The sequence below is a fragment of the Dicentrarchus labrax genome, unplaced genomic scaffold (genome assembly GCF_905237075.1).
Source record: "Dicentrarchus labrax unplaced genomic scaffold, dlabrax2021, whole genome shotgun sequence".
Classification (NCBI taxonomy): domain Eukaryota; kingdom Metazoa; phylum Chordata; class Actinopteri; family Moronidae; genus Dicentrarchus; species Dicentrarchus labrax.
The window spans coordinates 10,754,167-10,781,647 of record NW_026136713.1 but is presented as its reverse complement, the minus strand read 5'-3'; the positions used below and the strand labels follow the sequence as shown (position 1 = coordinate 10,781,647).

Here is a 27,481-nt window from a genome sequence, read left to right as displayed (position 1 = left end):
TATCAAATCAACATACCAAAGACCTGTGGGATTTAGCTGATAATTATTTGCATGTATTTCACACATACTTGAACAAAGTGGTTCGCTTATTATTATCTCACCAGTCTTTTGTTTCATCAGCCTCTCATGCACTGCTTTGAATCTTCATTAGACCAAACAAGTGCTCTAACCATCTGCCCGGTTTCTCTATTCCTCATTTGAAATCAAGCCCAAACACAATTTGTGTTTATGGAGTTTTTGGATGAATATTTCTGGATAATCTGTTCATTTTTTTTCTAATTTGCAGCAATAAAAAACATAATTCAGATGTATTTTTAAATATTTACAGTGTGTATGTGACTCCATTAAATACCCAGATTTAAATATGTGTGTATCTTCCTGCCTGTGAAGCATCAGAGACACGTCTGATCCAACAGACAATAAATAGGACAGCTGTGGCCATCTTTAGTGAGAATTGTCAGAATTGATATTTAAGTTTTATTTGTCATAGTTTCAGAACAAAAAGTGTCAGTGCTGAGAATGAATAAGGATTCACAAACAACCTTTCCAGCCTGCGCTGATGGCTTCCATTTGTGTATTTTAGCATGATGTTTTCTGCCCTAATGTTCCTTTGTCTTGTTCCACTACTTATTAATAACTGTTATTTCTTGTGTAAAGACTGATTATTACTGTTGTTTCAGGTGCATCAGTTTTACCAGTTAATTTTGAGTCTATAAGAAGTGAAATACCAGTAATTCACAAGAATGAAGAAAAGAATGAAAAAGAAAAGCTTTGTAACAGAAACATGTCTGCGGTCTTATCCCGGTAATCACCTCACAACCCCTCAGAATTATCTTATGACCCCCAGGTTAAGAACAACCAGTTTAGATAATCTGGCTAAACTCAGTGGCTAAATGCTTGTTTACAACAGGTATGATTGACTGTTAATAAAGTATATATCTTTAAGTATTTATTGTGTTGAGATAAACTGTTATCATAACCATTAGAAATGATGGCCAAAACTTCAATAATAGGATCAAGATTGTAACAAACCAGGATTTTACTTTAAATGCAAATTAATTGCACCATGTTTTTAAGATAAGGCACACAAGGTGTTTTATGTAAGTATTTCTAGGAGGGGCCCTTAAACCGAGACTTCTTCCACAGACATGAAGTTGAATACATAAGCAATAACATACAAATCCTCGCTCCACACAGTAATTTTGCTGCTGTTAGTTAGTATTTAGCAAACATTATACAGATATTGCTCTTACTGACATTCCACAGCAGTTCACTGACTTCATGACTCTTCTCCATTTGACCTACTGTTACAATAAGTTGTAGCATTTACCATCATCCCCTAACATTTGTATTTCTGTATTTAAATTTAGCTTCACCAAGATATTATTCAGAGGTAAAAGAGATGATTTATTCAAATTAATCTTGTAACCTGATACAGAACTAAGGAAGTGTCGTTGGTGCCTATCTCATGTACAGAAGCCGATCATCATCATATAGAGACATTTTTTGATCTGTATCTTTTACCACTATCTGCTTCACTCACAGTTGTATTTTTTGTGCTCGTGGCTCTAGCAAAATTGCAAATAGTAACGGAGAGACAGGAGACAACCTTGCCATGTGCCACGTTGGATTGAGAATCTGGGTGACAACTGGTTGCCTGTTAATACCTTAGCGCTTGGGCTGTTATATAGAATCTTCAGCATATGCAGGAATTTGTCCCCAAAACCCATTCTCTGCATTGTGTACCACAAGAAGGGTCTCTCCAGCCTACCAAATGCTTTTTCAGCATCTACTGAAAGTATAGCACATGGAGATTAGATATCTGAGGCAGCATGTATTATATGCAACAGTCTTTGTATGTTATCTGATGAGAATCTGTGTTTCATGAACCCTGTTTGTTCGTAATGACTTTCTCTAATCAGCGAGCTATCACTTTAGCATATGATTTAATTTCTGAATTTAGACGTGATATGGACCTGTAACTTTTACATATTTTGGGATGTGATGCCTTTTTGACAACTTGAACAGTTGTAGAATGGTTGCACAGAATCTTTGGCATGTTAAACTGTTTGCCTTTGTATACAGTCTTTGTAATATGGGATACTTAATGTCACTGCTAAATGTCATTGAGCTGCCATGGCAATGGTCTATTGGCTAGCACACTTGATTTGACATTCAGCTGAGGGTGCCTGTAGCATCTACAGCTGGTTATGTGTGTGTGTGTGTGTGTGTGTGTGTGTGTGTGTGTGTGTGTGTGTGTGTGTGTGTGTGTGTGTGTGTGTGACAGTCATGTTAATGAATGTAATACTTCACACTTAGGGACAGGGAAGCTCTGACAAACCTGCCTCTGCCCATGTGAGTACAGAGAGAGACACAGAGAGAGACAGAGAGGGAGAGAGAGATGGCGCATTTGATAGGAGTTGTAGATTCAGTGCTTGTGTGAGAAACTGATGTCAGATAAGGTCTTCAAACTTTAGAGCACTATTATCACAAGATTGATCTTGAAGTCTGACTGTAGATTAGTACCTGGGCAGATGATCACTGTCACTGAACCTCACAAGGAAGGTCAAATGGCAGCTATGGTGTTTCAAGTAGTAGGGCCAAATACTCTCCAAACAACCTAATATAACACTATCCATTTGATCATGATCTTATATTCTACCCCTTGTTTCCATTTTGGTGTAAACTGAGCCAGCAACATGCTCACTCACTCAGGGACCACACAAACATTAATTGCAACATACCTATTTATGCACAAGGCTTTCACACACACACACACACACACACACACACACACACACACAACAGACTCACAATCAAACACACAAGTGGTTGACCTTGGTTGCTCTCTGCCCCCAGGTGTGACTGACTGTAGCAATCTCAGGTTGGAGCAGCTGCCTTGTAGTCATTAAAATGTCAGCCATGTCCTGACATTTACTTCATTTCCTATTTGCGTGGACGAGGAAAACAGACTCATTCTCAAACAAGCTCATACACTGACTGAAAGAGAGAAATGCAAGGACATAGAAAAAGTCACTTATTCTGTATCCACTCCATCCATTGCGAGGTCACATGTTGGATTCCAGTATGCAGCTTACAGTGTCCTTGAGGTTTGCGCAGCCTTCTTCCAAAATCAAACTCTAATTTATTTATTTGTTTTAATCATCTGTATTATTTTCTGCTCTGTCCCATCTGTAATGGTTGGAGAGTTGCCTAGAGAGACAAAAGGGAAGGAAGAATCCTTGGGAGCAGAAATGAGTTAAGCTGTCAGCAAGGCAAATTTCATTCTTTGGGTCTTGTCTATCGGCATGCCCAACAGATTTGGGAGGTTGTGATTGTAATGCATTATCTGGTGAAGGCAGTCAAAGGGAGGATTACAAATGGCAGGCAGTGCCCCATTATCACAGCCAGTCCAGAGGAGCACAGGAGAGTCAAACTGGCACAGAGACAGAACCAGAACACACAGTACACAGAAATTTGCACAGAGAAAGAGTGGTGAAAGAAAGACATGGCTGACTGCAGACTAGGTATGTCCTTGACTCAGTTGGTCTTTCAGTATATGAATTTGTCTTGTGCTTCTGGTACGTGTTTTTCCTTGATTTATAGATTTTTTAATGTAACTTTTTATTATTACTCAATATCATTATCATTATCATTCGAAAATGTTACATTTCAACACAGTCAGACATAAATAGTGTCCTGGGTCATAGTTCAGTTATAAAATCCTAATGCATCACTGACCAATGGGCCATGCTGCCCTCCGTTTCTGTTACCCTCCTCTATTTCCATCCATTAGGTTTGAGGTCAATTCATTTTTATATAAGACTCTTTGTTCACTGTTTGTGAAGTTTACAGCCTACCATGCTGTTGCTCCTGTGTGGCTCTGTATACAATGATGCAGCTAGAAAAAAAGGGATCCAACTGACAAAACACAAGTTGACTTTGGGACTGATGACATTGTCTTTGACTTTTAGGGAACAGCCCTACTGCAATCATTGCCCGTCATTGTTGAGCTACAGTCTGTACTTTTTCTTAGTAATCATCAGTCACTCAGATGTTGCTTTTGCTGGTTTTGTTTTTAGCCACCTCCAAGCATCAGTTACACTGTGAAAATAAACTTTCAGTCTAAAAGATGGCAGGAAGAGCACTATTGTTTTTGCATGTAACAGTGACTTGATTTAAACTTGAATTTGCAGTGTTTTAGGATGTATTCACACATCTTTTTACAAAGTTATCCCTTTGGTATGGTTCATTTTTGCATATGTGAATAGTATACAGAAATCACACTTGGATGCCAGACATATGTAACAAGCAGGCTGAGACAGCTTGAAAGGGCTGGTCTCGGTCTGCTTCCATGTAGACTCTGGAGTGGCTGGTTTGTGGTGTGAAAGTAAATGAATCGACCATAGGATGTTATGATAGCCGATATGTGTATAAGATGTATGCACAAGCATGACTATTTTCCTTAATTAACAGGTTCTGTCTTGACCTGTTAAAACTGCTGTGCTTGTGTCCTTCTCTTGTATACTTTGTCTGCTCATGAAGTCTATTAAAACGTGTATGACATAGTTCCACAACAATAAGTTCTGAATCCTTACAGTACAAAACGCCTCACTTTGATTGTCCCATTTCCACCTCTTATCATTGATAACATGCAGTCGATTTGCTGTCTAATAATACTAATAATGCTTATGATCAGTTATTTCTTCATGAGGTCTTTGTGACACGAAGAACATAAATATACACACCAGAAGCATGAAAGTCAGTCACTAGAATTTGACTTCCCCACATGGGTCCTGATGATGCGGGATGACAATCTCCATTACTGTCCAGTCAACGAGTTACCTGTTGAACTGGACCAGAACTGAAATGCAACAATGTAACATATTTTTCTTTTCATCACTTTTTTCATTGTTTTTTATGCCTTATTTTGTTTGTGATATACTGTATGTTTGTTTTTTTTAGTTGACAATTTTAAACTCATGCACACAAGAAAAACTTCCGTCTTTGAATTAGGGCTTGGTGATATCGGTAAAATCAATGATAATACTAAGAAAACATATTATGTCACAATATGGCAAGAATATGCAACTTGCTTTTCCGACATTACACGTGTAATCTGATATGAATGGTTCATAAACACTCAATGACTCAATATCAGCAGCCTCGACCTCAGTGATTATAATTATTGCACTGCTTCATGGAGCCTTGCACTTCCTATCAGTACCGCACAAACAAAGCTATAGCCAGACACAAGCCCTCAACCACATCACATTACCCTGTCACACATATAATCAGTGATGTGGAGTCTGACACACACACTGAAACAATGGAGAGAAGAAGAAGCAATAAGGCATTGTGAATTGAGCAAGCAGACTGCTCAAGGGAGATAAAGTCAATTAAATTCTAATCAAACCAAGAGAATGCCATGCATTTGATTATGGGAAAGCAGAGAGCGGTGAATGTATGTGAGTGTGGTTGAATTAGGTTAGGGGGCAGAGATGGCACACTATAGAAAATACAGTGAAGCTCCAGATGCAGTTAATTTGTACCGACACACACTTACAACAACCAAACCAAAGTCAACAACAGATTAAGCTTAGTCCGGAATGAATCTCTGAGTAGATGGAGCTCTGACTCTGATGTGTAAGCAATACAGAACTAGACATTTTAGAAGGTAAACAACACACATACTGTTATAAAACAATGAAAAAAATGTATTTGTGTGCTAAATATATTGTTATTAGCTGTATACTAGCTAATAAATGAGGTGGAATACATTTAAGTTTAAGCACACTTAAAGAAGAGAAACAGACTGGAAGTTGTGATGAATACAGATATTTTCAGTCACTTGTGTGAGTTTGGAGGCCAGCCCTAAAGCCCTGCATATCTCCGGAGGAAATATAGAGCCTGCAGCCAGAATGGCTTCCCAGTCACACTGTTGTGCCTTAATTAACAGAGGTCTGAGTTGACGCATGGTGTCTAGCTGTGGTAAACGCCAGCAGCAAAAGAGGCATTGCATCTGTGCCAAAGAATCAATCTTTTGACCCACTGGCATTGTGTTTTTCTGCTGGTGATTAGAATTATGTTAATCAAGGAGGCACTGCAGATTATTGCAGCTTGACAAGGGAGAGGCGGGACACAGACAGACATAGGGCGGTGTGTACTGCTGGTATGCATGGATAGACAGAGAGTTACGCAATCCACAAAATTGTTTAGTCAGGGTGGTAAGCTACCCACATCCTGACATACTTCATTGAGTAGATGAAAACAAAGAGTAATCAATAAATATATAACTTCAACTGTGTACAATATTAAGTATGTTATTTTCCCTAAGATTGAGGTTTTGGTTCTAAAAAGTGTTTTTATCATGTTAATGGAGGTGATTCACCTCCACTATAAAGCACTGCAGGAAACCTTTTAATTTAATGCAAAACCACATTTATGTTAGTGTTCTTTTATGATAAGGGCTGGCATTTCCTCAGCTGGTAGCCACCCTTCCAGTGTAGTAAGCTAATTCCACTCAGTGTGTAGAAAGATCAAGGGTGGGAACCAAACCCTTGGTCTGCGCAGTATTTTACCACAGCCCCACCCAAACTTGAACTGATATCAAAAGTGACTGCGATAGAAAAGCTATAACCCTCCTACATCCATGCATGAGCACACTCGCATGCACACAATGTTAACCTTGCCTTAGGCATCAATCTTAAACACACATACCACACACAGAATCACAAGTCACAAGACACCATGTCTCTTTTTTTTTTTTTTTTATAAATCTTTTAAATGGCCAAACCAATCACCACATCAACACAGCCTTGACAGGCCTTCTGTTTTATAGAACAGCCCTGCTTGGCTTCACACAAATGCCTGATTGGTCGATGACTAGAAAGTCTTGTGCCCTTCTCCCTGACCTTGTGTGGTTAAAATAAATGCATGACTTACAGTTACAGTTTAGGGAAATAGTACTTTGAAAAGTAACAGTGGCAGTAAAACTATTTCACACTATGATGGTTAAATTTAGTCTGCAGCTCACATGCGTGCCAAACTGTAGGGTCAGATCCTGGACCAACTATCCTTTGCACCACTACTCTTCTTTACTTTAAAGTGTAGATAGGGTCATTATTTGTGTTAATTTGATTAATGAATCTGTTATTACAAGGATAGATTTTGGAATTAGTGATTAGCCTTTGACTGCCCTGTAGAAAACAGATCCATTCATTTTCTATTATTTGTGTGTGTGTGTGTGTGTGTGTGTGTGTGTGTGTGTGTGTGTGTGTGTGTGTGTGTGTGTGTGTGTGTAGGCGCGTGCCAAAATGGATGATTTGCTACATTTTAAATGCGTTTCTTGCCAGTTTATGGCAAAATTGCAATTTGAGGCTTGATGTGTATGACTGGAGATCAGCAGGGTCCCATCTTTCATCTTAAGTAGACCCACTATGGTCTGTTGTTTTCACGATGAGAAGTGAATATGGCAAAAAGTGGCTGCCAATCCAGCACCTTGGCTTACAATATAGAAATATAAAGCTGATGCCTGAAAAAAACTACAAAAGTTTAGTTTTTTTGTTAAAACATCTATTGGAAGGTGATCAGACAGCTCTTCTATTTAAACCCAAAGCAGGCTCTGTTGTGTGGCGGGCAACTTTAGTTCACTGCGAGAGTGAAAATGACAATTGATATAAGTCTGATCTATAAAGAGTCCTGTTCTCTCCTTGGCAAAGTACAACTATGTGCAATTAAAAAGAGGTGGAGGAGTTTCCCTTGCCAAATAAAAGATGATTGCACTCTTGATGGTTGGAGGGTAAGTGGCAGAAGATACTGTAGGTTATATAAATGTCTTTGGTGGTTATAATTTTTATGAAGTTATTACGAAGCATACATTCAGTTTCCTTCAATGGTGCAGGGGGCTCTGAATGCTACGAGTAATACTGTATGTAGGTTGAAGGTTGGCTGTTATTTCCCAGCATCTGTTATGAGATTAATACCACGCTTGAAAGAATCTGTTGAAACAGCCAACTGATCCTAACTATTGGAAGCACAATTTATTGATTAAGGCATTGCCTTAGTTTTGGTCCAGTTTATTTTGTAGCTGGATTTCTAAAAGAAACTATTGATTAGAGAACACATTGCTGGAGCAGCAATTTGTGGAGGCTTGAGACCAATAATATGGCATCCATGTATGAAAGCTACTTATGCTCTTCGTGACTGCTTTAAAAAGCCTGATATTGATACGTATCGCAAAGGCTAGAGGTTCATGTCTACACTTTTCTACATTTGGTTCAGAGGTCTTCACATCGTATTTGCATGTCATCATCCCTTAATAAATCTCACCTGATCTTGATGCATTATGAAATAGAGCAATTACACTTCCCATTTGCAAAGCACTATAACACTAATAATATCTGATAGGAAAACCCACAGTCTCTTACTCAGCCTTTAATCAAATTGAAAATAGTCTGTTTATCTTACCCAGTTCTTGATTCCATCCACATCAATGTTTAACCATGTTTTTTGGCCACAGGAATGAACAAGTAGCCATGTTCAATACTTAATTTTCTGGATATTAAATTGGTTTGTCACTTAATCTTCCCAGAGGCTTTCTCGATATCGTTCCTATATGTCATCCTTTGCTGCAATGCCTCTTGCCTGCCAAACAGTCAGACAAGGACATTTTATTTCCCCGTTTGTCTTTCTGTTTTCGGTTCTCTGTGGCCCCCCAGGTAAAAGAGAAGAATCACCTTTTGAATTCATTTATCAAAGCCTGAAAGTGTTGCTACATTTTCTAATAACGCTATCATTTTGGAACAGTTATTAAAGCAGTTGTTGATTGTTAAACTGGTTTATTTGCAAAGAAGCTGGCCAAACACAACACAAACATGTTCCCTTACTTATACCGTCACAAAAGGGTAGAAGGCCACATTTTATCTTAACCTTAGAGCCAACACCTGAAAAATGAGGACTGGCCCAGGTTACTTCAGAGCACCAAAAATATCCTCACTCTGAAGGTCTATGACTAAAATAAAGCTGTGTCTCATGAAAATAACAGTACAAAACTACACACACACACAGTATAATAAAACATCACACTGACCCATGTCCAGCTCTGTAGCAATTAATTAGGGGCCACCTTCTTCTCTCTGAGAGGGCTTGTTGGCAAAGTAGCCTGTTCCCTTGCACTCTGACTATCTTTATTATCCAATCAGTGCTGGCCTCCATCCAGCATTAGAGGACCCAGGAAGAGTGTTTTATCTTATCCTCCTCTTTTAGACTCGGTTTTTGTCTGAAGGCACATTAGGTGCAAAATAAATGAAGAAATACATGACTGCAGTTTCCAGGGAGGGAGAGGTGCTACACTTAACCTTTCTTGTAATGAAGTTTTTAAGCATCCAGTTGGAAGTTCTGCTGCAACTAAAAATGGAAGATTGGATCATTGTGGAGCTTGAAAATGAGTTTCGGTAACACCTTGAGTCAGGGACAAACCACTGTATTTGTATGTACTTCCACTAATGAGCGTCATCCACACTGCTTTACATTACGATTTATTGACTGTACTGTCAGTTTTTGTGTCAGTGCCTGCTTCTGTATTTGTCTTTGTTTAGATAATACCATCTTGAATATGATGAAAGTTTGAAATTTCAAATTCAAAATCCAAGATATAAAAGTGCATGATTGACAAATTTAGCCATAATCACAACTGAACTGGGTCTGCCTAAAGTCAGTAAAAGTGAATAATCAAGCAGAAAGCAATTGAGGCACAGGGATAAGACAAAAGAAATAAAGAAATAATGTGAAAAATAATAGTTATTGCGGTGCTGGTATTTTTGTTTGAGTTATGGTTTTGTGGAGCTGAACAAAGAACTCTCAGAAGGTGCAGTTTATTGCATTTTGCTTTTCTGTCTATTATATGGTGTTTACAATCACATGTTACTATGTGCTTTAACTTTCACTGAAATAACTTTCTCCTTCCCTCTCTTTTTCTTCCTAAATGTGACAAGTTAAATGATCAATTAGGAAAATCATGTACATATTACTTCTACCTTCCAGGTAAAATCTCCCAGGCATTCTGTCAGATGAAGCTACACTGATGATCCTTCTAATGGCCACCAAGGCTTCAGTAGTGCCTTAAATGTTTTTTTCTTTCTGTTTGTTTATTTATTTATTTTTTCTTTCTGCACACGATAAATCACAGATGTAACCACCTCTACCACTGCACTTAATAGGCCATGATTCATTAGTTTCAGTGAGCATTTGCATAAATCTGCTATATTTGTGGAGCTGCAATGCATTACACAGGAACACACAATATTTAGCTGCAGCACTTACATATACTTTGCCGGCGCAAAAGTAGTCAAAGCCTATAACTTAAAGGTCCAGTGTGTAACATTTAGTAAGGAAGAATAGGCAGGAAAGGGTGGAAGTGAGGAAGTTGCAATCTGCATCTATACCACTATATGCCACTATTTTTTACACTCTAAACAGCCCTGCAAAGGGTAAGTTCATTAATTAATAATTGTTTACAATTAATATCTGTTTATCTATTCATTATATTATAAATTCACACTAATAGAGGTTAGATAGTCCAGCAAACCTTCATTACATTTAGTATATTTTACTGAATTTATATACTGGATTTTTCAGTAGTTGTACACAAATTAAAAGTTATATATTACTCAAAGTTAATTAAGAAATCCAGTGCAAGTAAACATGCATTTCAGATGACTGTATCTGAGCAGAGCTATTTTGTAGTTTAGACCCCGAATTTTACAGCTTGATTATCTCAGTTTAGTCAGACAACTCTTTTAAATGCTTATTACATCAGCAAGACATAGTTAGAGTTTGGCATCTAGTCTCCAACCACATCACTCTTTGGAGATATGTTTACACAGAGATACTGGAGAGTGGTGAGTAAATATCTTAAACCCCTAAAACTGCACAGATTTTGAGCCTGATACTAAGGACACACTATGTGTGGGCCTTGGCACCAGCCGCCATACGTGCAGCCATTTCCCATGAGCACCTTGGCCACTAGGGGAATATAATATCTAGTGAAACTATTATTTGTGGCCCTAGGCACCAGCCGCAATGCCAGTCCCCATGAACCACTTCAGCCACAAGGGGAATATACTATCTAGGGAGCTCAGTCCTCCTGCAAGCGCATTGATAACAGATATGCTAAGATGGATGAATACTCTAAACCCAGCAAACCACTTGATCTGCAACAATAGGATTTGGCAGCAAAGCAGGTACAAATATTTATTGATGCATTAGGGAGAGCAGGAGCTCATGAGCCTTTGCATGGTCAAAATCTTCTTGTGGAGCCTGACATAGCATTGGTAGGCAGAGGATAACCAGCGACCTAGGGATTTTAATGTCGAGGTAGGCATATGGAGAGCTGCAGTTGCAGCTACACTAATTCTTATGGAGTGAGGGGAATAGCATTCAGGGGTTGGCCGCAGCTCAGGCTGAGATCACACAGCTTGAAGAAGAACCTGCAGGCAGGAGTGTCATCATTGAAGAGAAAGGACAAAAGGTAATGTTAGTCTTAGCAATGTTATTTTGAGTGCCTTGGCAAGATTGAGTGTTTCAGGAACATTGTGTACCTGTGATCTTTAGATGATTAAATCAGAGAAGGTGAGATCATACTACGGTGCAGTTAAAGGAGATAGATCTAGTTATATATTCAACTCTCCTTAGAAACCCATAAAAGGCCATTAGTAGAACTGCTTCTAACATTATACTGATGTATAGTGAAAAACAACCTTGCCTTAACCTTGACACCAACTTATGCACCTGTGATGTGACTTTTAAAGGCTGTTCGAGGATCTGGGATGCTGGATCTTAGCACTGAATGTGAATGTGAAACCGAATCACTCCGAGCATGGCTTTGACACTTTGCATTTGAAGGTGGCAGGATTCAAATGAAAATGCAATAAATGCACAAACTACAGAGATATCTACTGGTAAAGGACTAAGGAGGAGGTTGGCACAAAAGGAAGAGTAGAAAAAACAAGCTGAATCTGGAGGGAGAGTAAAAAAAGATCCTCCTGGGGCAAGATAGGAGGGCGGTAGGAGAGTGTTAGCTCCCGCGGCCCGCCGACCTGCACAAGCTGACACCACACAGAAAAGGATCTTTGACATGCCGGTAGGCTAGCAACGCAGAACACCAACAACTCTCCCTCCTTTTCTTCTCACAGTTTGCCAATGTAAAAAAACTTAGTTATTTATTATTATCTTTGATCATTTTGATATCCAAAATGAATTGATTGCACCCACACAGTTTGGTGCCCCTTTAAACCATTTTTAATCCCCAACATGTGCATAGCAGAGAGACATGAAAGAGCTCTTTTAGAGAGAATGGCAGCAGCAGACCAGGATTTAATAGCAGTTCTGGCAATGACGCTTGCATAAGCATACTATCAAGGGTTATGTTGAGAAATTCCAAATGCATTGAAGGAACCACGGCTTTCTCTTCAGAAAGAGGCACACTTAACTCATGGAAATGGAAAAGGACTGTGGAGATGCAGTGAGATGAAAGATGGAGGGATGATGAAGACAAAAGGGAGTTGTAGAGAATCCAGCATAATGCTTCTGACAAGGTGTCAGAACCTCCATGGCTACTGCGACATCCAAATGTAAATGTAACAGAGGTACAAGTTTGCACAAGGTTTGTTATGATTTTGTTTTATATGGTGTTTAATGTTAAGTCATATTGTTTGAGTTTTAAGCTAGTACATTTACGCTAGCCAGACTGCTATATCAGCTCATTTGAGACAACTCTTTCGGTCTTAAGGAGCCATTATCACGATGGAGTTTGCTTGCTAGTATTGTATAAATAAATGCAGCATTGTGTGTTTACAGTAGCCACAATATACAACATTAAGGCTGCATATGTGACATAAAATTGAATGTTTTATGTTAAATATATTTACTTATAGCACTCTATCAGAGATCGTCACTAAGCTAAAGGGTGTTAAAAAGGTGATATTTAATGATTTGAATATTGTGATTGATTTTCTATCAGAAGTTAAAATGACATGGTTTTGGATTAATTCATTAAATATTGTAAAGTTATTGTACAATAGGTTTGTCATCAGAATATAAAAGAAGATTAATATTTCACTTTTGTTTCTATCTGTAGCTCTTACAGTGTGTTCCAGATGTATTCAAGGTTTAAGGGAGCTACAGTGTCGTCATTTTTGCTCATCAATAAATACATTGTGAACCATCAGTTAAAGACTAGACAATCATTCAGCCGGGAATGCTACAGGCAGACTGCATGTTTTCACAGAAATGGGTCACTTGTGGGAGCCAGAATAGAACTGCTAGGAATCCTTGAACTAAGCCAGTAATAAGGTAATTAACAGAGCATCTATTAGGGTGATTGGACAGAGTGAGCTGGGACATTCACTGGAGTCGAACGATACTTTGTGTTTATTTCCCTGATTTTGTGCAGGATGGAGCCTCATGTTACACACACAGTGTGGGTGGCTATCTGCCTACCAACTGCACACATGCATGATACATTTACAATAAGGAAATGTACAGACATTCTCACTGAAATTAATGCAGATAGGTGACTTATATCCTCAAGGAAATTGGACCTGTCGCTTTGGAGGATGGCTTACAGAAGTTTGCACAGGATTTTTTGGCTGAGGCTGAGATTTTGAGGTGGACAGTTCTTGAAGAGCAGTTCGCCTGAGGGAGGTTGTGTGGGAGAAGTTAACTGCAGATGGAGCAAGATAGGGTGTTATGGCCGGTAAAATATCTGCTGATTAGGGGTAATGGACTGTACTTGTATAGCGCCTTTATAGTCTTCCAATTACACACAGCGCTTTACACTACATGCCACATTCGCCCATTCACACACATTCATACATTGATGGCAAAGGCAAAATGTAACTCATTCACACACTGATGCACAGTATTGGGAGCAGTGAGGGTTCATTATCTTGCTCAACAAAACTTCGGGGATCCAGTCGCTATCCTTCTGATTAGTGGATGACCTGCTCTACCTCCTGAACACACAGCCGCGCCCCAGATCGACTGAAGACCAATCTAGTCTCTGATTGAATTTCTGGACATGCATGGCAGCTTTGGCAGAGAAGGATTTATGGTATTTATAAAAGAGAGAGCCACCACAGGAGAGAGCAACATCTGAAATGATAGCCAAATAGGAGCCAAGCTTCTCCCTGCAGTGCAGATAAACATCACATACGGTGTCTCTTAAGTTACCTGTTAAAATTTGGCTGTTTGAGAAGATAGGATGGATGCTTCAGCAGAGGGGTCAGGAGAAGCTGTTTGCTGCAGCTTTGCCTTTGGGAGGAGCACTGTTTGAATTACCAGCACTTAAATTGAATACTTGGAAGAAAAAAAAATTTTCACCGTATTTCACTACCAAAAGCAGAGAAAAGCCATCATACTCATTTTCACACACACATCCTTTTCACTTCTTTTATATTGCAGCTTTATTCTCATTTATCAGCAGCAGCGTCCTGTTTCATTGAAACCCTGAGCAGAATTGTAACACGAACCACCATTGTCCTGAAATATATTACCTGAAATCTGTTATGCAACCACATTTGCCAGTGCCAATCATTTTTTAATAAGAACAAAAGAAAAGAAACAAATGGAAGAAACATAAATTGAGAATTGGAAGATGAAGGTGAAGAAGGGATAACATAAAATGTAGTAAGTGCAACGTGGAGTGATTCCTGCATTATAATTGAGTTTAAATTGATCAAAATGTCCTCCATCATAGTTATCATTCTTCAGGACCACTTCTTTTATCTCCTCCTCCCTACCCCTATCTATTCTCATGACCTTTCCTGTTCTTCTCTTCTGTCACTACATCTTTCTTTTCTCACCACTTTTGTGGTTCAGTTATTTCTCTTCTCAGCCTCCCTTTACTGATTATTGGACTTTTCCTAGCTTACTTTATTCACTGCATGTATTCAAACATCATTCAATCCATGACATAAGGAATATTTAGCATTTAGACATTTTACTGAATCTCTTTCGATTATTTTGATATTTTGTTGGTCTGTGTGATTGTAGGGGTCCATACACTCACTTACTCATCTTAAATCTCCTTTATAGCTCTTTCTCTTGTCCTCTAATCCCTGTTATCATTTCCTCACAGTGAAACTGTCATTTTGAATTGACTATAAGTCAGACAGGGTACCTCAAGCACTGATATATGAAACTGAAGCAAGACTCCCAATTAAAAAAAAAACAAAACATCAGGAGAAAAGTTTGAAACATCACTCTGCCACTTTCTGGAAAATGTGATGAGTATTGCTTGTGTGAAGTGTTGACTTCCTACAACCAACACCGTTTGTCACATGGAGAAAGGAAATGTTCCTTCCCAATGGATCAGTTTCTTTGGTTGTACATAAATAAGTTTTGACAACTTTATTGTATGTGTGTGGGTTTCATTTTCCTTCTGTCACTTCCTAGGTTTTTTTCCATCTTTATTCTGCAATAGTAATCTATTTTTTAGAGTCCCAAAACCCAATACCTACTGACCAGAAATAGACACTCTAGCCTGAGTAATGCAAGGCTGTGATGTAGAAATGCACGTACAAGCTTTTACTTAATCATGCATGTTTATTTTATTCATTTAACCAGGTTAAGATTTGGTTTGGGGGGGGGGACGCCAGCTGTGGCTCAGAAACAACCCATTAGGCCCCTAATGGAGACAGGGCTGCTTGCTCTCTTCTTCTGAAGTTTGCAGCCACATGCTAATGACTTGTACACAGTGGCTTTTACTGTAAGTATTATATACAGTACGTACCACATGCATTAAGGTGGTGGCTCCTCTGTTACTTTCTTTGTAAATCCACACAAGTTGTAAGATGTCACCTGCCACAGTTTACACCACTGTCCTAATATCCAGTGCCGTACCTTTGCTTCCTCTCTTGTAGCTGTTACACTCAGGGTTTAGTGCATTGTAACAACTACATCTCTTTTTAACCCGTCTTGTCTCTGTTTTACACTGTCACTGTCTCTTTCTATAACTTCATCCACCTTCATTAGTTTTTTGTTCTTCTGTCTGTCACCTGAAAGTGGGTTTGTGCTGTTAGCCTAGTGTGAAATGACATAATGGTCGGAGTCAGTGAGCTGCTTTGATCTCTGTCACCTTGAACGCCAGCCAGCTGTGACTCGATGCCACAATGATAACATCACCGTAGAGACATAAAGATGATGTTGAGGTTCCATAACAAGTTGTCATTAAATTTCTTACACTGCAGAAAAAGATTGTAGATTTCATTATTCTTATTATATCACATCTACTTTTGGTTCTTTATGTTTTATTGTTCTTTACAACTTCACCTTGTTTTGCTATATTAGCTCCTCCATGTCAGCTCTTGATATGTATCCTGACATGCTGACACCAGAGTTGAAACAAACAATCCACATAGTAACAGTATTTGAATGGTTTGTGTGGTTTGCATATGATGGTTTGGTTTTGTTTATATATTTTGTAAATTAGACTTGTCTAGTTTTACTCTGGCATCTCATCATCTGTAGATCCTGTCTGAAGGTCGTCATCCTCCTCACAAGGTTTGTGTCATCCGTGACGACTAGACCATCTGCATCACTCACAAGCAGCCAACCCACAGGTAACATCAGCACATGATGTATGATGATGTTAAAGAAACTACATGTCCAAACTCATTGTTAGGTCAGAAAAACACAGCTAGTATGATAATAAATTATTATTGAGGCATTATGGAAAGATCTAAAAATAAACTATATTTGAGTATGAAGAATTAGCTTTTTTTTAAATTGATAATTAAAAAGGTTATTTATTTTATTGTCAAGCAATGGAGTAAAGGCATTCAATTCTGTGTTTTTAAAGTTTGGCAATAGAACAGCAGTTTTATTTGCATTTATGCATGGATTGTGCTTTTAAAGCTACATTAAGCAGTATTGTTTTCTTATTCTTTTGCCCCCCTAGTGGTCAAAAATATCCAGTGCATGTTTAAATGGAGAAAATACAGAATGTTTAAAATATACCTAGCGAAGACTAACATGATGTTGCAGACACACAGTTCCACAATAGAGTAGCAGCTCTTTGACTATGCGTATATATGAAAAACTTTATTAGTGACAGCATCTAGTCCGACCCTGGTTGTTGTTGCTTAGTCAACCCCACTGTTTCTCTCTCTGTGGTGAAACCCAGAAAAGGTAGACTAAGACCAGCAGCTGGTGCCCATGAAACAATGCAAGCTTAAAGCACTCTAACCCTAACCCTAATATTTTGTCAGAAATGTTATTTAAAAATGAAAATGTTTATGTTTCCACCATAAAAGACTCTGGAATAGCAGATCTGTTATTAAACCAATTGTCCTCTTCATTCTTTGGTCTCACTTCTGTGGTGTTCACTGCTGTCACTGCCCTTCCTGCCTTGTCACCTTCATTGTGACACACACACACACACACACATATATAGTTGGCATGTATAGAGTAAGGAAAGATGTGGGGTACTGTGTCCTCTCCTTTTCTCTCTTCCCCACTTCTCTGGTTTCACATGAAATAAATTGGTGTTTAAAAATGTATTTCATTAATACAAAATTAACCCACAGAGAGAGTTTATGTATGCTGACTGGCAGAGGTCATCTGTCTTCCAGGTTTTCTCTCTCTCACCTCCCTTCCTACACAGATAATTCAATATGCCATAAAGAGCGCAAACAACAAATTTCATTAAGCAACCTTAGCAAGCACAACAAAGTGGTGAAGGGGTACAAATTATGTTTTTGAATTAGGATTTTTGGAACTGAAATGTACCCTTTCGAGGAGGCCTTTGTACAGCATGTTTGTGTATATTAAACGTGTCAGCAACTCCTCACAGGCAGAATTTACATACAGTCTCACTTATTCATTATTCTTCTTGGAGGGATTGTGTAATTGGATTTTTTTCTCTAACGATCCAAACCATTTTTTACCCCTCACTTACTTGAAATGGGAATTATACTGTTAAATTACATTCTAAAGTAGTCCATCTTGCTTTTTGCATTGCATTACATTTGTAGTGCACTGAATAAAAGAATGTCACTGGTCTTCTCTGTGTCTAATGTTGTCTACATGGCTGCCTAATAGATAGATAGATACTTTATTGATCCTGAGGGAAATTTAGGCATTCAGTAGCACAAGAATATAAAACACAACTCAGAAGTGGTAAATTTTTCTTTTTGGACAATATAATTGTGGAATTTTATAGTTCTCATTCACTGTTTTTCTTAGGTGTTTGACCTAATCTGGAGAAGTGTTAGTGTTATCAGTGATACACTGATGAAGTAAAACAAATGCCCTGATTGGCTCATACTTATATTGGAGCCTATCAGGTTAGGTAATTTCTAATTTATATTTTGTGATTGAATGTTTTGTTATAGGTAGTTACTGTATAACCTGGTTTGGGTTGTTTCTTTCTTTACTGGAGTTGTGTTGCAGTTAGTTTAGCCTCCAGTGAATGCATGTGAGTCAATACAGTGTCCTCAGAAGTGACCAAAAGCAATATATGAGCGTGTGTCTGTGTGTCTATTTATGTGTGAGTGAGCGAGAAACATATGGCTATTGTGTTTCCATTCCCCATTGATCTGAGTTAACAAATACTGCATGAAACACAGAGGAGTGAGGGAGATGGAGGGAAGAAAGACGAAAGGAAAGGCAGGAGGGTAATTCCCAGTCATGATCCTGTGTTTGATATCTGACTTGTGGCTCAGATCAATAGTGTGCGTTTGATGAGAAACACACAGCCTTCCGGCCTGACTGTTTACTACAGCTTCCTTCTGGCTTTATGTGAAGCCTGAGACACACAAATAAAAGCCTCCACACACACAAACACCCTCACTACTCAGTCCGTATGTAGTCCATATATGGCCTTCCTCTCTTTCTCCATGTCTACTTCCTCCCCACTTTCTACCCCTCCTATCATCTATCTAGTCACATTTAATTTAAATCAAAATGCAGTGAATGTTGGACTTAAACGGATCAGGTGGACAGAAACATGACTCAAAAGAAATGCTAATGTTGGTATGTGTCTGTAAGTAGGCAACTGTTTGCTAACATGTTTGCCATAATATCTTTGTCAGTCAGTGAGATATGGCAGCGGTGTACCTGTCAGCTTGTGTTGATGTTTTTTAATGCACCTTAATTAAGAAACAAGCTTTGTGATTCTGCTAATCAGGTCTTGAACATGAAGGTTGGACTTACTATGCCTTTTCTAAATCACCAGTTGCACATGCATAAACAAACATATAGTGTTGACACTATTGTCGACTGGACTACAGAAAAGTGTCACTGAACAAAGATGATTTTGTCTTAATATGATGAAGCGTTTGCTGCAGTTTTGATTTCACTTGTCATAGCTGAAATGCCCCAATGCCCACTAATACTGGTTGAACATTCAACATGTGCATGGCAAGATAGAGAGCATTTATATTGTTCTGTATCATTTATAACAGATGACAAAAAAGCCTAAATCTGCAGGAAATTACAGTATTTTTTGCTTTAGCATATTTTGGTTTTCTTTTATGCTCAAATAATTTGACAATAATTGAAGGATGTTTAAAGAAACAGAATCAATAAGCCTAGCTGGAATCAGATTCCCAGCACTTCTCTCTGTGTCCATGGTTGATTAAATCTCACCCATTTTCCTCTCCCTCTTTCCCTCTATTGCTCTATCCATCTCCATGTCATCACCCCCTCTCCTTTCCTCTGCTCCATTCTTATATTTGATGGTGACACTTTTGCATAAAGCGCAGATAGATGACCTACACATCTTGACTGCAAAGATGAATTACTCATCTCTCTCTTGTCCTGTTTTACAAAAGCTCTTTAACATATGTTTGCTCTCTGTTTGTCTTCTGCTTTACTGCAAATCATTATTAGAAATGTTTGTTTAACGTTGAAAAGCAAATACTCAAAAATCAACATTAGCCTAAAAAATCTAATATTCTTCTGGCCACTTTCACTATAGATGAGGTATGGTGTTGTGTTTCTTCATAATAAACAGTTCTACAGAAGCCTGTGTGTCCTTGCCCTCCAGTTACAGCTTGTGTCTTTTTCCAGCCCTAAGTGAAAAAGAAATTGTACAAGGTCAAAAAAAAGCTGCCCAACAGGCACTTTGCTTCTCTTTTCTCTTTTTTTTTTTTTTTTTGGGATTTCTTACTATTATTACTTTTTCTACTTTCTTTCCTCTCCTCTCTTATTAACTGTTTTATTGTAGTAGAGTCTATCTATCTATCTATCTATCTATCTATATATATATATATATATATATATCGATCCATGTATCGATCCATGTGCAGAACTTTTTTCTGCTTCATCATCTCAAAGTGTGCAGGATCAGCCACAGTCTAGGCCCCTCAGGGCTGCTTGGCACACCGTTTCTCATTCAAGATGACTTCAGCAGGGTGAATGCCTCTCCTCAGAGGGGCCTCTACTGAAGGTCTCTCTTAACCACTAAGCCCCCTTGTGCTCTGAATGTACAAGTGTTCTCCTTGTATTCCCCGTGGAACAACTTTGATGTCAGTTGTGTCTGACTCTGACATCTTAAAGCCGGCCCGACCCTGCTGTGCTGCTGAAAGAAACAGTTAACAGGACACGTTGTCTCTGTGTATCTTGTCCCTTTGTATGTGTGCCTCCCAGTGCACAAATGTTTTCTGCTCCAGCTTTCTGACTCACTGCCCGGCAAAAGGACTTCCATCACAGGCAGCAGCGCCGTTCCTGTCCAAAACAATTTGGGTCACGTCAAGTGAAACAGAAAAGAGGGTTCCTTCAAGACTCGTCACGGGCCACAGTGCAAAGTCTAAAGAGAGTGGAGAGGCAAAGATGGAGAGAGGGAGAAGCAGGAGAGTCAGAGGAAGAAAGAGCAGAGGGAGTGTCAAAGTGAACAAATTAAGTTTGTGTCCAAACACCAAAGACTGTCAGAAGGAGAAAATGGAAAAAGAGCAAAAGGGAATATTAAAGTGAACACACGTACATCAGTTTTTCAGTCAGGAGAAAATGACTTTGGTAGATGTTTCTACTTACATCGTGTTTTGAGATAAATGGCTTCTGTTGAGCAGCAGAGAGTATATTACTGCAGGGTCAGTTAGGATTTTATTAATTCTGATTGTTCTTATCAAATCCACTTCTTGTTTAATCATATTTCTCAGGAAAGTATGAAGTGTTTCAATAATAAACTAGGATCCTCACTTCTCCTTGCATGGTTTCTCTCACCTGTGACAACCCAGCTGAAGAAAAGCTATGAAAGTGTTACTGTGTTTCAGACACACACGTCACATCTCCCTTCCTAGAGTGAATCCTGTGTTTTATTCACATGCTGCCATCTCTGTGTATTAATTAGTGTTGTCGATCAAAGGAGACTATCACACACAGACACACACAATCTAAATATGCAGGTCAGATTTAATTATGAGATTGTGTTCCTATGGTAACAGTCAGTACTTTGCAACAAATCGTTTTTTCTTTGTTACATAGAAAAGAGAGATTGGTGAGAAAATGAAAGTAACAAAGAAGAAGATAAATATGTATCCCCTCTGTGCATGCGTGTGAGATGGCATGACCTAGAGAGATTTGTGTTTTTTGTCTCTCTATGCTATTGTATCTGTTGAGAATCAACATCGAACATAACGCCACTTGCTCTTTTCAGTCGGAATGAGGTGATGTTAATATTGGTCTCGCTGTGTCGTTAATAAATTAATTAACTTTAAGCACCAAACTACTGTTTCATCAAGCACTGTCCAGTGCAGAAGAATGAAAAACAAAATGGTTGTTACATTGAGCTCTCTATTCCATTTAGGTCAATTAAAAAAAAAGCAGTGTGTAGGATTCAGAGGCATGTAGCGGTGAAATTGCAGATTACAACCATTGAAATACAGCTCAGCCTTCCGAGCATGTAGGAAAAACTGTTGTGGCCGAGAAATCTGAAGGCTGTTTCGAGAGCCAGTATTTTATTTTTCCATTCAGGTCTACTGTAGAAATATGGAGGTTCAACATGGAGGTAACTCTATTCTAAATGAAAACACAACAATTGTTATTTTCAGGTGATTATAAACTAATATATGTACTTAAGTACTTAAAGCTTTTCTGGGGCAATATAAAAGTACATTATGGCACCCTGTGTTGTAAGTCCTATTTTGTACCTATATCCTTAACTGACCAAAATGTTCTTTTAAACTTTGGTAAAAAAGCCAGGGGTGGCTGGTATATATGGGCTAACAGGGCTAAGCCTCCCCTATCTGTTACAGTAAAGATGAAAAACTATTATTAAAAACCTTAGAACATATTGTTTCGAATTTTGGTAGAAATTCATTCAGCCCAAGCTCAGTAGCGTAAGCGTCCATTGACTTTTGATTGACAGGTGTCCTGACACGCCCTTTCGACCAATCACAGCGCAGTAGCTACAGTACAGTGAGGCTAGTTTGTAGTATGGCGGGCGTTAGCATGAACATGAACGAGGTGGATTATTTACTTTCTAATCAAAAAATTAAATTTTCTTTAAAGTCTTTGGAGGAAAAATTGGAAGTACAGAGATTGGGAACACATCATCCAAACAATGTTTAAATAACACAAAAGACAAACGACAAAATCATAATTTAGTGTTACGTGGTTTCAGCTAACGGATTGGCTAACAGCAAGTGTAGCTAGGAATTCACTTTTCTGTTTCCCATGTTTGCTTTTTGGAGGAGACACGACTTGGACCCAACAAGGAATTGTGGATATAAAATATTTATCTGACAAAATTAGGAAACATGAATGCAGCACGAGCCACATTGGAAATAGCGTAAAGCTGTCATTGCTGGGTAAAGTGAACATCACCTGTCAGCTTAATGAGGGTCACCGCATCCTGTACAGAGACACAAGGAGCTGGTAAAGAAAAAACAGGCATTCACTATCGTGGACCGTGGACTGTATTACATTTTGTGGGGACACAAGCTCGCCCTGCGGGGGCTCGGCGAATCTCCCACTTCACTCCAGCAGCGACCAGTTCTCTTTTTTAGACAGTCAATTAGCCGATCACCTGTCAAACACACAGGTTGCAAAGTACACGTCTAAGACCACAGATTCTCTCAAAACGAGACAGGGCCTTTTTCGTGCTTCATATCTGAACTGCTGATCACAGATGACAATCAGCCACATCCAGATGCGGACACAGCTGCAGCTGCTGTAACGCTGCACAGGATGCGGCGCTGTGATAATGTGTCAGTAGCTGCAAAATGCTGTGACTTAATGGTCGAGAAGTCAAAGGCTCGCTTAGAGAAAGCCAGTTGTCTTTGCATGTGCACATTACCCAATGATCTGCAGGAAGAAACTGAAAGGTGAGCTGATGGTGAGGTACAGCAGTGTGGAGTTTGACATGGTGATTAACTTGTTTGCGTCACAGAAAGGCCGTCGATGTGAGTGGCGTTTTAAATAAGGTATGCCCAAGCTCTGAAACAACTCTCTCTTCTATAAATAATTATTTTTGCTTTGGTTTTATAGATTTATTTCTGGTACATGGTGTTGCAAATTGTTGCTGGTACTTCATCATCAGGCCATTCTTTTGGGTAGCTATGTCTCCCCAGTGTTGCCGTAGAGCCCTTGCTATAACAAAGTATACAATGTTGTTGCCGTAACTTGATGTGATGCTGCTGTTGCTGCTGTGTGATATATTGATGAGTGTAATGCATTTGTTAGCCCACCCACCCAAAATCTCCACCAGCCGTCACTGAAAAAAGCTGTTTTTGTTTTTTTTTCTGAACTGGAATCCATGGAGACCGCACAAAACACCACTGCATACTATGTCATGTTTCTTTGACCTGATTTAAGCAAATGCAGTTTTGGCAATATGTGTCACCTAAATGCTCTGCTTGATTGTTGGTGACACACCCCCTACTGCATAACTCTAATGTGCTATTACGCAAAATGTGAGTCACTAAAAGATCAAATCAATACAAGCCTGAAAACTGTTTTGTGAAAAAGCCAATATCCTGGTGCAAAGTTCTGCTTAATTTGTAAAATCTACTTTACAACAACAGAAGACATTACAATAACATTATAATACATTAAAAAATAATAATGATAAACTTTATTACTACAGTTCTTTTCAAAAACACGTGCTTTACATGGTTTAACCAGAGTTAAAACAAGTCAGGACCGCAATGAGGCAAAAACAACAACAAATAAGACCTGGTGGACATGAAACAGTGTGCAAGCTCAAATCTTTAGGTAGGGAGTTTCTAAAAGCCTGGTCACATTTAGTCTTACGCTGGGACTTAGGAACAGCCAGCAGAGCCCTGCCTGAGGATCTGAGACTGCACTTTGGCTCACAGGGGAGCAGCAATTCAGTAATATAAGTGGGAGCTAGTGCTTGAAATGTAATCAGTTAAATCTTACTGGTAAGCAGAGAGGCTAAAACAGGACTGATATGATCTTGTCTTCAAGTATTTGTTAAAAGCCAAGTAGCTGTGCTGTGTGCTACCTGTAGCCTTGAGATCGCTTCTTGGTTTAACCCTGAAAAGAATGAATTGCAGGATTCTAACCAGGATTAAAAACATGTATGACCTTCTCAAGATCAGTCTGAGTGAGAAAATGCCTGATTGTTTCGACTTTTGTAACTTGTGTTTCAAATGAAAGGTCACTGTCAAATATTACACCCAGGTTTTGGGCTGCAGGTTTGACATTTGTAGACAGGGCGCCAAGATGTTTTTGTAAAATTGGTATAGACCTTGGAGGACCAAAAAGAATGATTTCAGACTTGTTTTGGTTAAGCTGGAGAAGGATTGGGGACATTCAGCACTGACAGACAAGATAATAACTGATGAAAATTGCCCTCTTATTCTTCTGGTTTTCAATGCAACATAAATTTGTGTGTCATCTGCATAACAGTGATACTGAATTCTGTGTTTATGTATAATATGTCCCAGTGGCAGCATCTATACACAGAACAACATGGGAAAACACAGGACAGGTATGACAGGCTACAGGAGAGGAGGCATCACCGACTACTAGTAAAAGATTTTGAGAATCTTTTCCATCTGTAAGAACTCACTCGGTTGGATGTTCAACAAGCTAGACATGAACTTTGACATCCTGCTGGATCAATCACAGCTGAGTGCATGAAGACCCTCTCCTAGGCCTCCGTTGTCTGTCTAACAATGAGTGGTGCTACTGCTTGTAAGGGGGGGCTGATGAAGTCTGACAGAGGGAATGATGACTTGCAGGTAGGTATTATAAAGGGAAGAAATGAAAGATGTAGTAGTGAATGTGCATTGAACAGTGAAGTTTGCAAGCATGATAGTTCACAAAATGTAACTTACACACATTTCCTCACCCTAAAATTGTGCAAAGATTGGACAAAAAAGTGAAAATCTTAATATCTTGTGTGTGTTTGCTAATAAAACAGTGTTTTGTTAAGCTGCTTGGTAAAACTGTATCATTCTGTGTTTGTGAGATTATCTTGCCAAAGTGATAAAAAATATCTTGACTCAAAGGATGAGGCCCACAGGTCAGTTTAGCTGAGGGACAGCTGTCAGTCACTTGCCCCTGTCAAAGGACACCTAGGATGCTAATAACACTATATATTTACCGGTTCTTATTTCTTAGATTTAAAGGAATCAGCAATTCATATGCATTTGACATCTTTATCACAGGTTCTATCATTCAGTCATTTATTACTGAGCATATCAGTCTTTCTCCTCATTCCTCATTTTTGAGAAATGGTCTTTGTGTGAGTGTAAATGTGTAGATATCATTGAAGATGACTGTGGCTGCCTTCAAGTTGGCATTCCTGTTGTGTTACAGCTTTCACAGTGATAAGTGATGACTGGGTATGATACCTTTGGCCACAGGTAGAGGAGAGAGAGGCATGTGTGATTCTGGTCAGTTGTTTTCACTGTTCAATATGCTAAACATTCCTCCCTTTCATGTTCTTGTTTCTCTCTTCCTTTTCCCCTCCTCTGTGTCTATAGACTCCTATATTCCCAGTTGTGCTGAAGAGGGCTACTTCAAGCCAACCCAGTGTCACTGCAGCACCTGCCAATGTTGGTGTGTGGACAAATGACACCAACAGAACTGAATGAATCCAGAAAACGAGCAAGGCTACAAGACTGAATTGAGCTTAGTGTAACAAAAAGATCACAGAATATAAAACTCACAGATTTGTTTAAAGATGCAAAGATGATTTGTCATATATTTGTTGTTTTTTAAATCAAATTATGTGATATATTATTCAAATGTGCAATCATCAAATCGAAAAAAAAACACCACTTTTCCTGTGCCTTAAAAATAAACATACAGTATTATCAGTGAATTAACAAATCAACTGTTGGATTCTGGGAATACTCCTGTCTACGCAAAATATGTCGGTCTCTCTCAGAGTTAGCTCTTTGAACTAGGTAGAGTGCTGTGAGACTGTCATCTTTCTGCTTGTGTAATCTGGACTGCTGGAGACAGCCTGCAGAGCTTCTCTTTAAACATTACACTGAAACATAGTGAACATCACGGTTACAAGTGAACTCTCTTTTAAAGGCATGTCACAAAGTAATATGTGGGTGGCACAGAGGACACTGACTATTTAAAGGTCTCCTAAGCATTTTAGACCACGAAAAGGCCCCAAAGACTGCGAAACAAACTCACAAGAACGATCCTATGTACAGTATACTGTACATGAACTAGATCTTGGTCATGTCATGCAAACATTTTTGAATGTAAGTTCAGTGAGTTTTTCCAATATTTTATCTGTCAACTTCTGAAAAGAAAACAGGGTCTTTTTGCCTAAATGAACTTTTATCTGCTAGCCATACATTTACTCTGCTTCTTCACAGTGTCATGCTGTGTACCTAGCATTTAATCTGCTTGTGGGTGGGAGAATTGGGTTTTTAACTGTGGGGACATTGTGCTAGGGAAACTGTGAGACTGGCTGCACATTACAAGGAGTAGTTGGATTCAGTGTTAAATATATAAAGTATATATATAGTGGGGATTCGCTTGTTTAGCAATATGCTAATTTACAGTTACAGTTCAGGCCTTAAAGTATATTAAATCTTTTATTAATAGAAAAATATCTCTGGGGTAAACAAAACCATGGGAATACTTTACACTATAATGCAATTTAATACATAATAGCCTAGAAGAATTCTAATGTTTTTCTTTTCATTATGTCATAGAAGTTGATATTTTAAGACTATAGATATTTGCAGTTCTTTTATGTTGTATTGCATTTAATTCTTAGGTGTTTCTGTTATTTTCTCTACTCCTGTACGTGTGGGGGTTTGTTTGGTTTTCTTTTTGTGTCTGAGCATGGTAGGTAAGCTCAATGCAACAGTATCAGTCACATCAGACATAGACAGATATCAACATCACATAACACACAATGATTGGAACAGCGGGCACAATGACATTCTCCATGCTGACCAAGAAAAGAAGTCATCTCAGAATGAGTGAGGCAATCAGAAATGAGCCTGACCCACACCCGAGGAGCCATTGAGGACAA

General features: G+C 38.8%; 1 protein-coding gene across 1 annotated transcript in view; it reads left to right on the top strand.

The window, feature by feature from the left end:
- Positions 1 to 27,069, top strand: part of LOC127374753 (SPARC-related modular calcium-binding protein 2-like) — a 62,752-nt gene extending 35,683 nt beyond the window's left edge. Inside the window, exons 3-4 of the mRNA XM_051420320.1 lie at positions 16,531 to 16,622; positions 25,959 to 27,069. Of these exons, the coding sequence (XP_051276280.1) occupies positions 16,531 to 16,622; positions 25,959 to 26,050 (184 nt within the window). The 3' untranslated portion in view covers positions 26,051 to 27,069. The remainder of the gene's footprint in view (positions 1 to 16,530; positions 16,623 to 25,958) is intronic.
- The last annotated feature ends 412 nt before the right edge of the window (positions 27,070 to 27,481 follow it).